The 13,422-nt window shown below is 32.4% G+C and overlaps 1 protein-coding gene across 2 annotated transcripts; it reads right to left on the reverse strand.

Moving 5' to 3' along the window:
- Positions 1 to 3,777: 3,777 nt before the first annotated feature.
- LOC143613178 (methyl-CpG-binding domain-containing protein 2-like) lies at positions 3,778 to 6,975 on the reverse strand. Of its 2 annotated transcripts, XM_077086957.1 has the most exons (5): positions 6,348 to 6,975; positions 5,613 to 5,666; positions 5,309 to 5,460; positions 4,852 to 4,902; positions 3,778 to 4,048 (listed from the first exon to the last, which is right to left on the reverse strand). In XM_077086957.1, the coding sequence occupies exons 1-5, from the start codon at positions 6,956 to 6,958 to the stop codon at positions 3,918 to 3,920; spliced, it is 999 nt and encodes a 332-aa protein (XP_076943072.1). In that variant the 5' UTR covers positions 6,959 to 6,975; the 3' UTR covers positions 3,778 to 3,917. The 2 variants fall into 2 exon arrangements, with proteins under 2 accessions (XP_076943072.1, XP_076943073.1); XM_077086958.1 differs by lacking the exon at positions 4,852 to 4,902.
- Between the last annotated feature and the right edge of the window lie 6,447 nt (positions 6,976 to 13,422).

The following is a 13,422-nucleotide window of genomic DNA, read 5'->3' on the forward strand; positions in this document are numbered from 1 at the left end:
AAATACAACACATAAAGCACCGTTTTTGAAAAGAATGTTGTAAATTAATTATGTAAGGGTTTCAACATGTTAAAGTCTATAACTGTAGGAAGATATATAAAAGAAAAATTAACATTACACATTGATTTGAAATCAAAACTAACATGGATTGCCTATATCTAAACACCGGTTTAAATTCGTCTACATACTCTCGAGGTATTGTTGCACAAATTACTATTAATATTACTAATATATATAAAATACAACTTTGGTGCCACAAGTGCCCTATTGAATCACTTAACGGCACCGTATTAGTTCATAATTTTTATTCTGTTTTATTTAGTTTAGTTATCATAACGAACGTAAGGGAAACCGACTAAATGTCATTTTTTTTTTGTTTTAGTTCCCGTACCATAACAAATCAAGCGGAAACCGACCAAATTTAAGTAGACTTGCCTTTTCAATGCCTGTTACTTACAACGCTTGGGTTTTACTAACGCACAAGTTTTCCAACCAACGCCCCTTGGCCATCGGTTCACCTTCATATTTATATTTTTTTTCATTTTTTAGCTCAAGTACCGTAATGAGCGTAATCAAAACCAACCGAATTCGTGTCGAATTACTCCGACAATGATCGACAACGATAAAGCTTGTATTTTCCACCACCCGGGTCTGCCGACCAAATAAACATCGTTTTAAATATTTTGTTTTCTTATATGTTAATATTATTATAAGTTAAATTGACGAATTAATATTTTGGGCTTTAACGCTCAAACTTTACCAACGATGTCTATACCCTAAAAACATAACTGATGCTAACCGAATTCGTGTCGACTTATCATCGTAACACTTGGGTTTTACCAATGCTCGAGTTTCAACGCTAGAGTTTTGTCAAGTGCCCCGGCGCAACGCGCCGGGTAGAAGAACTAGTTCATACTAATGATGTAAAAAATTGAATAAAAACGTTAAAACTCTTAAGAAAAAAACTAACAGCCGTGTTGTGACAAAGAAGCTTGAGCAGAATCCTTTGCATTAACCTTGCATTCACAAACCCAAATGCATACAATAATTAACAAAAGTAATAAAACTAAATATCATTCACCCTCAAAATACAAAATTGATAACCAAGTTGTAATCTGTCTAAAACTAATAACCTGTCAACAACATGACGTTTTCCGAGTATGCGACTAAGAAAAAGAATCGTCAAACTTGAGGCTCAGATCGCCATAAAAAAAACTAAAACTGTAAATCGAATAACTAGCTTAGATCTTTACTATGACTGCAACAAAGGATGCTCCGCAAATATCGAAGCGTCATCATAGCCCAAAGATTTAAGCAACAAACCAAAAACATCATATACCACCACCGTTATGTCCGAATGACCGCCTCCAAGGGTTTCCAAATACAAACCCCAAGTGTGAAAACCACTAATAGTATCATGGCATGGAGGAAAAACAAATCGAATAAGTTGCAACAACCACACCAGCACACCATTGCTTAGTCAACTGTCACTATGGTATCAACACGAAAAAAGAAACACATACTCCCGGTAGACTACTGCCAACATCACAGGATCGTCACCAATTAATACTGAACCCGGCCACAGCAGAAATCAAGGTCATGGTATCTTTTTTCTTTCATCAAATGCGACGAAAAAAAGTAACAAATTCCAATAACCTTCAGCAATGCTTATGCTTATGAAGATATTTGTAAAATGTGTTCGGTTATCTGTAAGAAAAAACAAAAAGACAAATGCTATATTTGTATGCAACATAGCAATACTTCCAAAAGTATTTGGTCACCGCATGACGGATGCTAGGCGACCAAAATTCCCTTAAAGTTCACATCAATTGAACATAAATATACAAATACCTTCATCGTGATCATTGAAGGAAAGCTCCACTGCATTAATCAACCAGAATTCCTGAAACATTCATCAATATTCAGGCTGCATTTTGGATTACAAAATCCTAGGGGGAATATTTTGGTGGAGATCGGACTGTCTCCCCACACTAAACAGTGACCGAAAATTGCACCACCACGCCACAACCACACTACCGGACACAAATAACCGCGGCCATCAAACCACCACCACCACCAACAGTAGGAAGGCGTACGGTTGAAGAGGAAGATCGTGGGGTTGAAGAGGACGATCGTGGTACTGGAGGTTGAATGCCGGAGAACGGCGAGAGAGGAGAGAAAGATGAAAGATTGTATATTTTTCATATTAATTACATTAATATTATAATAACTATTATATTTAACTCTCTATTATCTTTTTTTTAATATTCTATTTATGACTACAAAATAAATTTTTTTTTAATTTCCTTTAAAATATTTTTTCATCACTTCTAATTTTTCACCATTTTATTAATTCATTTATATGTAAAGAATATTCAAATAGGAAGTGACTTTTTCTTGTACACTCAAACTAACAGTGACTTTTTTAATATTAAAATATGAAAGTTTAAAAATCAAAAGAAGAAGTAATTTCATTACTATATCATAATTATGCTCCGTAATAAACTTAGTGACTTGCCATTCTTCTGGAAAAAATTTCATTAATTCTTCTCAATATTATGCGCGTGTGGGACTTGCATTCACATCATGCATAGCCTATATTTCTTGATTTTTTTGTGTAGTCTTTTTTAGGCTCCGGTTTTCCTCCAAGATGACAAAAAAAATCACGTCTTTTCCTATATCCTTTCTTGTTCACAAACCTCCCTTTTCGAACAGATACCCATTCGTTCCTGCATAAATTTGATAAAAAAAAAAAACAAAAGCCTTTTCTTCACTTAGAAAAATTGACCAACGAATGGTTTCTTACAATTTTTTTCCTTGTTTTCACTTTTTTCTTTAATAACATCTTCTTTAACATGAAGCTCATTCAGATCCAAAAGAGCGCGTCCATCCATTTGCAAAATAATAGTAATGTTTTATATCATTTAATCTTAAAAAAAATATAGATAGAAAGGTAATAAAGTGATTGTTTAATATGAATATTTATATAAAAAAATTTGTGAACAAGCAGATAAAAGATTTAAGGCGGAGTAAAATAATTTAAGGAAACAAGCAGATATGGTGGTGAAGTAACCTAGCAAGTAGGTCAAAAATATTATGTAGAAGTTTGTCAAGAAAGAAAAAATAAGAACGATGAAGGCCGAGAATGAAAATAACAAAAAGTCATATTGTTCTTTTATTTCTACTCAACAAGTTGGTTGTGTAGTAGCTATAAGAAGAACGAACCTGGTTCAGGAGACAGTTTTCGGATAAGTAGGTAGTCAAGAATGCTTTTCTTGATAAATCAAAAAAAAAAAGTAAGCATATCACGGTTCACACAAGCTGATTAAGATTATGTAACCCGTGTGTCAAGAATTATAATAAAGCAGAAAAAAAAGTCGATCTCTGTTGTTGAGATCAAAGTTTTGTTTTCGTCTTATTGGGCCTGATTTCCAACAAATACTACCGATTACTCATATCACGGTTCACACAAGCTGGCATAACACTAGATCCCATAAAACATGCTATGACAATTCAACACCAGAAAACGAGACCGACACGTTCAACTACACTGAACAAGAGACGTCTTACACAACTATATATAACTAGCTAAATAACACAAAAGATACGGCTCGTTCAACACCGTCAGTCAACCTTTTATACATCATACTTCATAACTACAATAGCAGTAAAGTTTCCAACTTTCCATACTAGACTATAACCTAGTACCGACAACGGAAAAACTTTAAAAACTGAAAACAACAGACCAGACCGGTCGGTTCATTTAGCCCTAACCCTGCTCCAAAATTAGAACCCGACAACCGGTTACACATAGAACAAAGACCAGATCAGATTCTTTTGCACATCTTTACAATGAGATACCAACACACTGACTGCAACACTCCGATTAAAAGATGCCGTCTTTCTTGAACCAATGCTTATAAACAATTTAGATTGTATCTCTTCGCCTTCTTTGCAGCCCGATTCAAAGGATCAAGCTCAGCTTTCTTCAAATATGCAGGCGTCCCATTTTTGTTCACCATTGGACCGCCCCATGATAAAGGTTCAGCTACAATGTGTACAAACCATATTTAAGTCAAGCGACGAAGCAGCAATGTTTAAAAACACTAATTTCGCAGCAGGTCAAAACGGGTCGGATTGGGTCAGGTTGACTTGGAACTATTAATGCCCAAGGTTTTATATTTTCTTTTAAAAAGCATGATTATGCATTTTATATTATTTTAGTAACAATACAATATTTTCTAACTAAATGACTTAAGAGGTTTCTTGCATAAAAAATACCGTAAACTTCTTACTAGGAGTGTAAATGAGCAAAGCCGCTCGTGAGCTACTTGAGATCAGCTCACTAAAACCTCAAATGGAACCGTGCTTAAACGAGCACAAGCCCGAGCTCGAGCTTCACTTCTTGAGCTCGATCAGACTCTGAGAGCCTATTATTTATACGTCTTTTATTTAATATATTAACTAAAATTTATATAATAATTGTTATATATAAAAATATGCTAAAAATAACTAAATAATATATGTGGTTATATATAAATATGTAATTAAAATATATACAAAAAAGTACATAAACTAATTAATAAATAATATGCGAGCCAAGCCCGAGCCAAGCCCGAGCGTTAAAACTAGAACTCGAAATGAGCTGAGCTCGAGCTTGAGCTTGGGCTCAGCTCATTGCCACCCCCTACTTCGGAGTTCTGACCCGATTTATTTTTTTACTTTTACTTGTTTGACCTGCTCAGAAATCAAGCATAACCCGAAACAAACCATTGACAAGTAAATGGGTCGAAATTGCCACCTCTATTAATATAAAGAAAATATATATATTTATGAAGCTGAGAATAATACCAAGCTGCAAATTCAACTTCTCTGCTGGACCCACCCATGCTACCGGTTCAGCTGCATAATATAAATTTTAGAAAATATCACCCTGTCAAATGGTTGGGTAACGGGGAAAAATTAATATTGGGTGATAGTCATGTATAGCCTTTTTGTTATAGGAACATATACATAAAATAACCAAATAGGTAGCACAATCTTAGGCCATGCGGCATTGTCACCAAATGGCCACTAGTGGTCCGACGTGGCACCAGGGTGGTCGCAGGGAACACCACTCCCCCCATATCCATTCCACTAGTTTACGTCTTTCACCAACAGGCGTTATTTTTTCTATTAATTATAACCATGTGCCTTGCGCATGAGGGTATTTTGGTCTTTTTACTCTTTTATCAAAACAAATTTAAAAGCAGAAAAAAAAATTGAATTCTCTCTCTACTCTCTCTAAAGCCAAAAGCTCAAAAAATACCTAGTGACGATTCAAGATATCCCGGTGTTGTGGATGCTGCCATCTGAGTAGGACGTTTGTTCACGTAATTCTCGTGTAACGGTCTCGGGCATTGAAAAGAAAACCGCCCTAATCCGACTCCTTGTGCATGTTCAGGGTGACTATCCAAATACCTGCTTAATAAAGATATTTAAAAACCCTTTTTAACTTGTCACATAAAGGAGTTTTGGATACGCGTTTTAATACAGCCAACTATCTTATTCTGATTGTTCATAATCCAAACATCCCAGAATGCAAAATTTGGAAATACTGAGCAAAAACATACTTGATAACATCGGGAAGTGAGCGAAGTTTGGTGCCCGTTGGAGACGCGTAATATCTAGAAACCACAACAATTTACAACTAAAGTAATATTAGTAAAGAGGATAACTTTACACAATGGCAATCAAGTTTTCCACTGAAATCACTCAAAAGTTTAGGTGTTTGAATCCTATATACTTTTTAGTATCAACATTTAAATTTTTCAAAATTAAATAAGGCAGTTGAAACTTGGAACATATGTAAATCTTGGTTACTATTATTAATAACTTTTTTTTCCAATTTGACTTAAACTTAACAATTATGAAACTTGGTTATTATTTGGTAAATTTTCTTTATCCACTATTTCCACCTACTTCAACTTTAGGCTTGTAAACGAACCGAACAAGCACGAAGAGGGGAATGTTCATGTTTGCTCATTTAATCGATCAATTAATCAAAAGAATTTTTTTTGTTCATGTTCGTTCATTTATTAAATAAACGAACTTCCCGCCAAGCAGTTCAAAAACAATTCCAGAACGTCGTTTACGGCCACCTTTTCAAGTTAATTGGAAAAAAAAATCACTTATTAGTAACCAAGATTTAGATACATTTACAGAAATAACTATACAGGATTCAAACGCATATAAAAGTTGAGTATCTTTAGTGAAACGTTTGGAAAATTTGATTACTATTGGGTGAAAAGATCACCCAATATACAAGATGGAAACTTTTTTAAAGAAATAGAAAAAAAGATTCGTACACGTCAGCAAATTTAGAGCTCCCTTCACGTCTTAGCCTCAAAAGCCTCTTCCACCCCGGTGGCGGTTTTGCAATACTGGGTCTATCAATAGCCCATATGCGGGTCCCATCTTGCTCAATATCAGCCGGCTCATCACATGAAATAACCCGATTCCATTGACGGGTTGTTTCACATGTGAACGGTTGGTCTGTAATATGTTCCCGAATCACCTCATATTTATCTTGATCCGGGATTAATCTCCATTTCAAACAACTAGCACATTGGACCGTGAAAGAACCTACCTCAGGCGGTGGTTTAAAAAAAGACGAGTGTTTATTCGAATTCGGATCCTTTACAGGTTTGACCGCCTTTGACCCGTTCAGAGAATAATCAAAAAGCACAATTTGTTTATGGGTATCTTTATCCTTATCCTCTGAGCTATATTCGGATAAAGAATCGTCTAAAATGCTTTCATCTGTTTCTTTTCTATCACTGTGTGAACGGGCACTAGGTCCCTCGAGTGCAATTTGGTCTTTTTCTAAGGTTTCGTGATTACCATTTACATTAAGCAGAGTATCGCCGGGTCTTTTGCCTCCCATTTTGATGGTGATTTTGGGTGAACGTGACTGCATTGCTTTAAATTTGAAATTTCCCTGATGCACACGTAACTAATACTGAAAATTTTGAAATACGTAAAATCGAAAATTACAATTAATATGCAAGGTTCATTCCATCACCAAACATGCAAATATTCTCTATGGCGTCCTTTGAGTCAAAAACCAGTAAACACGTTCATTAAATCCATATAGAACATATATAGTTTACGTCAAAACTTTTATAGAAGAAACAAATTCGAACTTTAAAAAATGATATATGTTACCTCTATAGGCTGGAAAATTATAAGCATTAAACTTTATCCCGTTGACGTCACAGCTTGCGCTCCGTAAACGCTTTTTAACTTAAAGCACTTCAACAAAATTAACAATTAATATCCATAAGACGCTAACCGGTCGTATGCACATTTACCTGTTCCTGTGCTAGCAAAACACATAAAAAGAATCATGTGTTTAATCTGAAAAACAAAAGAAGAGTAATTCAAGAAGCGAATAATAAGCATTTCATAACCCTAACAAACATAATTCAAGATTAAAAAATAAAAACCCTTCAACATTTTCCAATTATTAAAACAAACATACTCAAATAATATATCTATGAGCCCTAGAACACAAAAAAAAATAATTAATAATGCTAATACACACAAAATTATGCTAGATCGGAATCAAATTTTCAACAAACACTTACCCAAATCACTAAACCCTAATAATATTCGATCAATTTGTGATTTTTCACTAGGCAACTCAAACCCCCAAATTGAATGAAATTAACCTTAAATGCAAACAATTAATGACAAATTCGCACAACCCAACAGTCAATTACATCTAATTTGGCAGATGATTACTTACTGAAGAGTAAAACAAGAGATCTGAGCCGCCGATTGAAATTGAGCCGTCGATTATTATAAATATTATTATGAAGAAAGATGTGATTAGGGTTTGATTTGGGATTAGGGTTTGATGTGTATATTATTATATTATAATTTATGATCTATGAATGCATTGTAACGAAATGAAGATATGAAGATATGGAATTTGGGTTGAAAGGATGTGTTGATGGGTATGAGAAGTGGATGATGATATCACAGTTTTGGGATGCGGTTTGGATGTGTGAGGTGGGTTCGATTTTCGGTTTAATCGGTTTTTTCGGGTTGGAATGTTTTTAAGACGAAGTGGTAAACAAGTCTAGCTGATTCGAGCAGGCATGGGGTTGAGCTCGAGCTCTAAATTAAACGAGGCAACTAGGCTCAGCTCGAGCTTGAAGTTAAACGAGCCGAGCCGAGTTCAGTTACAAAAATGAGCCGGCTCGGCTTGGGTCGTTTCAAATCAAGTTCTTTTTAGCTAGCTTTATTTGAGGTTTTCTATGAGACGCGAGCTTTTTGAACAGCTGAATCGAATCGCACTGAATTAAAAGCTCGTAAAACCGAATCAAACGGATGAATTGATTTCGTGGTTTGGTTTACTGATAAATTAAAATTATGATTTGGTTTCTTGGTTTTGGTAAACAAAATGGTGTTTGGATTTAGGGTAAATGAGATTAGGCTAAAATGTAATTCATGTCTATTGTTTGAACATAAAACAGGATGCAAGAAAGTTAAAAACATACTCCTTGAAAGATTTAAATTGGTGTTTGATGATTATACCAAAAGAAAGGAACTTTTAATGTTTCCTAATGTCAAACTTATGATCAAGATGTTTTGTATATGGTGTTCTTTCATTCGCTCTTTTAATTGCTTAAATTTTTTTAAAAGCGTTTAAGAAAACCTCAATTTTTGAGTGAGACTTCTTAAGACGGGATGTTCCAAATTGATTCTGACTTTTTAGGCCCGCTCGCTCAAAAACATCAAGAATGAAACCCACCACAGTGAAAACCCCCTATGAGTCAGGTTTCAAACCTAAGATAATAAGATTTCAAGCATCAACCATCACTATAATGCATTGAGCTAAAAGGCCAATTGCTTTCAATTAAATGATGACCATTAAACAGATTTAGTGACTATTGTTTAAAAGAAAGAAAGAAAGAGAAAAAAAGATTTAGGTACTGTTTGTTTTTTAAGACAAAAACTGTCTGCAATCTTATTTCATCTGATTTCATGTCTGCAACTGAAGATGTGGCTTGAAAGTCTGCAATCTAAAAATATAATACTGTTTGTTTTTTATATCTGCGCACCTGCAGACGTAAGCCCCTTGCAGACATTTTAAGTAAAAACAAACAGAACGTCAGTGACTATTTATAAATTCACAAAAGGTAATATTGTCTCTCAAAATTATTAGAGACCATAATACTAAACTCAATAAATTTATCATTGTATCAGCATACATATAATCTACCTATATAATAAAAGAGTGGATTTTTAAAAAACCTTCCTTTTTTATATTTAACAAGGAGTCTTCAAAATGACACATGTCAATTCCTATTATTTTTTAATTATTTTAAATTCAAAACCCAATATCTTTCCTTTTATTTTAAATTAACAAGAAGTTTTCAAAGTGGTCATCAAATTCTCCTTTTATTTTACATCAAATTTCTTCAAAGTTTCACATGGCATTTCTTAATTATTTTAATTACTTTAATTCAATTTCAAAATCAAACTTGCGATGCCTATCATATTCAAAATTTTTTTCATCTCAATTCACATGTTCTTAACCTTGCAATCACTATCTACCTATTACATTGAAATTCATCAGTATTCAAGGTAGCTATCAGGCATTTGTAATCAAATTCACGTATTCAATTGTTTCACCTTCACAGATTCAATCGGGTTAACATCCTCAATCAGAGTCAATCGATTCACCTACACATATTCAATCGGATTCAATCGATTCACAGGTTCATTAGATCAATCTACTTAATGCAATTTATTTAATCCGATTCATATAATCTGATTCACGTAGTTGATTTGTATGTAATCCTTTGTCTTTCAATTGAAACCCTAATTCTATGATCATTATATAACATCGATTTTTTACTTAGAGATATATTACAAACAAAATAAAGTATGTCATCAGTTATCGATAAATATTATTTAAATAAAGACATATTATCTTTAAAAACACACATTAAACTATCCAAAAAGCAAGTTGATATAGTACAAGATTTAATGTTTAATAGATTAACAAGTAAATGTCTTCGAATATGCAATGTTTGAATTACTTTTATTCTTAGTTGATTGTTTTCGAAGAACTATGGGCTTTTTATTATTTTAAAGGAGATGATGTGTTCTACATTTAGCAATACTATCTTGTGAATATCTCTATCTAATATTACTGATGGTATATATCTCTAAACTTTTATTCTTATTATTGATTACATAATAGTTATTTATTTATTCAGTAAAATTACCATCTTTAATTTTTTTATTTTTTTACATGTATCACCAATGAGAATTTTTAATCTCTACACAACAAAGATTGATCACAAATTGTAAGTTTCATTTTTTTTAACTAGCCATGTTACTATCACTATTATATCATATTATATATATATTTTTTAAAGTTTAGCTATCTTAAAGGAAAACCGAATGATAAGAAAAATGGTTTGTGATAACAAAAAGAAGAACCCCTCCCAAATATCTTGTCAGTCTCCACATCATAATACAACTTTATATCACCCTTATCATACAATTAATTGTAAGTAATTTTAAATGACCGGCTTGGATTCATGTTAAGTTCAAAATAATTGTAAGTAGTTTTATTGAAATTTAATTGATATAAATTAAAATTTTCCGATACATATATTGCGATGACTGTGAACCAAAGTTAAGGAAATATTTAGAGAATTGTAATTTACATGCTTACTTAAAGTAGTATAATTGCTTATATAATATGAAGCCATTATCTATCTTATTATGTATATATATGTTTATTTTATTTTGTTTTATTATATCTTTGACCAAACCGTGTGTCACACGGATTCTAACCTAGTAGGGTATATGTTAATGGGTGAGATTAGCTAAAAATGCATTGTATTTTAGAAGGCCTAAGAAATGATATTCATAATTGAAGGTATATATTGAATTATTGATGGACGAGCTAGGCTAAAAAGGGAAAATTTAAATAATCTAAAAGATAGAGAGAGAATCCCTTTATAATCCTCATTTGTTGAATAGTTTTAAAAAGTTTATGCGAAATCCGTCTGAAATGACGCATTTGTAAGCGAGCTGACGGATTTCAACAACCAATGAAAATGCGCCAATTGAATTAAATAATGGGCCAGTCCATTTTGAACCAAAAATTGGCGTTGTCTATGAAACTTCTCCAAACTATCTTATCTGTGTTTTTAATATTTTATTATATTTTATTATTATAATAATTAATTTAGCTCATATTTAGTTTTTCTTCTACAACGTTTAAAATATAAAATTTTGAATATACCATTAAGACATGCTTTTATCTACGCGCCGACATAAATTTTATTCAAAACCGAGTTGAGTCAAGTTTTTATTGAATGTTTTGACATAAATTTGACTCGAATCGGTTTTGAGTAAAATTTATATCGCCACGTAGATAAAATAAGCTCGTCTCAACGGTATATTCGAAATTTTATAAAACTTTATATTTTAAAAGTTAGAAAAGAAAATCTAAATATGAGTAAAATTAATTATAATTATAAAATATTAAAAAAAATACAAAATTTCAAATTTGTCGAATTTCAAAAATCACGTTTTTCAAAAATGATGAATTTGTTTCAAAAATTACTGGAGCCGGCGGATTTGATCAATAAATTATCTGAGTAGACGGGTTCGGTTCAAAAGTTGTCTAAAGACAGATTTGGTTCAAAAATTGTCTCCGTCGACAGTTTTAAACGGACATTTTTGGAATCCACAAAAATGTATGAGTATTTTGATAATCTCTCTCGTTAAATGAACCATTTTGAAAATCTTTCTCATCAAATAGACTATTTTAAAAAAATTTTCCGCTAAAAGTGACATTGTATTTTAGAAGCCTAAGAAAGGATATTAATAATTGGAGTAGGCAGATTATTTTTAATTGGATTAGATAGATAGATGGAGAAGACTAAAGGAGTCGTATAATTATAACTTATTATAAGTAGATTTGCATACTTCTCACTGTTAAAGATCATAATTACATATTTCCTTAATTAAAAAAGTAATTACATATTTTCTATTCATAAAACATATATATTACATGTTATTATCCATACTAAAAAATCAATTACATTTTTTCATTCATAAAACATATGTTATCTTATCTTATCTTATCTAACTAATATATTAAAGCAACTCAATTATGTCTACATGTTCTTCTTCTAGCCCGTCCATATAGAACACCATGTCAGCACATTTCCATGTAAATATTTTCCACCTATTCACAATTTTAATCCACAAACTCAAAAACACACGCGACCCATACTCATTTTACATCATCAGTTGGATCCTGTATAACCCGATAACCCTATACCCATTTTACATCATCAGTTTTCATCCTCTCAACCCTAAATTCTTCATCGCCGTCATTTTCTCAATCAAATCTTGCAAACAAGCCGATAGAAGTTTAAACAACCGATTTGTGAATCCGATACTCCGATTACACCATTGATTCATCGCTAATTTCTTTAACCCTTGGAATCATCATTCATCGTCTAAACCCTAATGTATTCGACAAGCCAAAATTATCAATAAACACGATTAGTGAAATCACAAATCATACAATCTGCGTTGTTAGCAAAGGCCACCGCACTTGCATTGGCTAAACACTCGGTTGTTAATTCGACTTGTAGAGACGGGAAGAGTTTTACATACAACAACAATATTAATGTTGCGGTTGCAGTGACAATAGACAGGGGATTGATTACGCCTGTTCTTCAGAATGCAGATATCTATTTTTTGTTTTTTTTTTGTTTTATCTTATGTTTTTAATATTAAATTTCTGGAAATTTAATGACGTTACAAGGCACATATAAACTGATCTAGGATATATTTTTGGTTCTTTAACTATCAAGTATCAGTTAATAACACCTGGAAATTGAATGACTTTAGCTTCTGCTATTATATTGTTTTCAGTGATTACTCTAATACATCATTTATTTTTTTATTCTCTGGTTATAAACATTAGGGCGTTTAGAGATCAACTTGTGGTTAGCAATGTGTTTCTTTGCTCAACACCGGGATATGCGACTCGACATAGATGACATTAGTTACGAAGTTAGCAATATATTATTATCTCGTATTATTGCTGAATTGTTATATGTTATTATATTTGTTATTATTCTTATTATTTTCTTTTCCTTCATTCTGTAATAATCAAACTAACAGGTGAGTTATTCAATTAAAGTTATTCAATTTACTGCAATTAAAATTATTCATGGCCAAATTCAAATTATTGTTTGACTGCAATTAAAATTATTCTATTTACTAATTAGGACGCTTAAATTTTTGATTTACTATATTTTAGAATAACTATAAATAGGATGGTTAATGCTTTATTTTCTGCATTACTGATTTTTGGTAGTTCCCAAAATC

This window comes from Bidens hawaiensis, unplaced genomic scaffold (genome assembly GCF_021521415.1).
Source record: "Bidens hawaiensis isolate Kalapana, Puna unplaced genomic scaffold, B.hawaiensis_p1.1 tig00036771_1, whole genome shotgun sequence".
NCBI classification, from domain to species: domain Eukaryota; kingdom Viridiplantae; phylum Streptophyta; class Magnoliopsida; order Asterales; family Asteraceae; genus Bidens; species Bidens hawaiensis.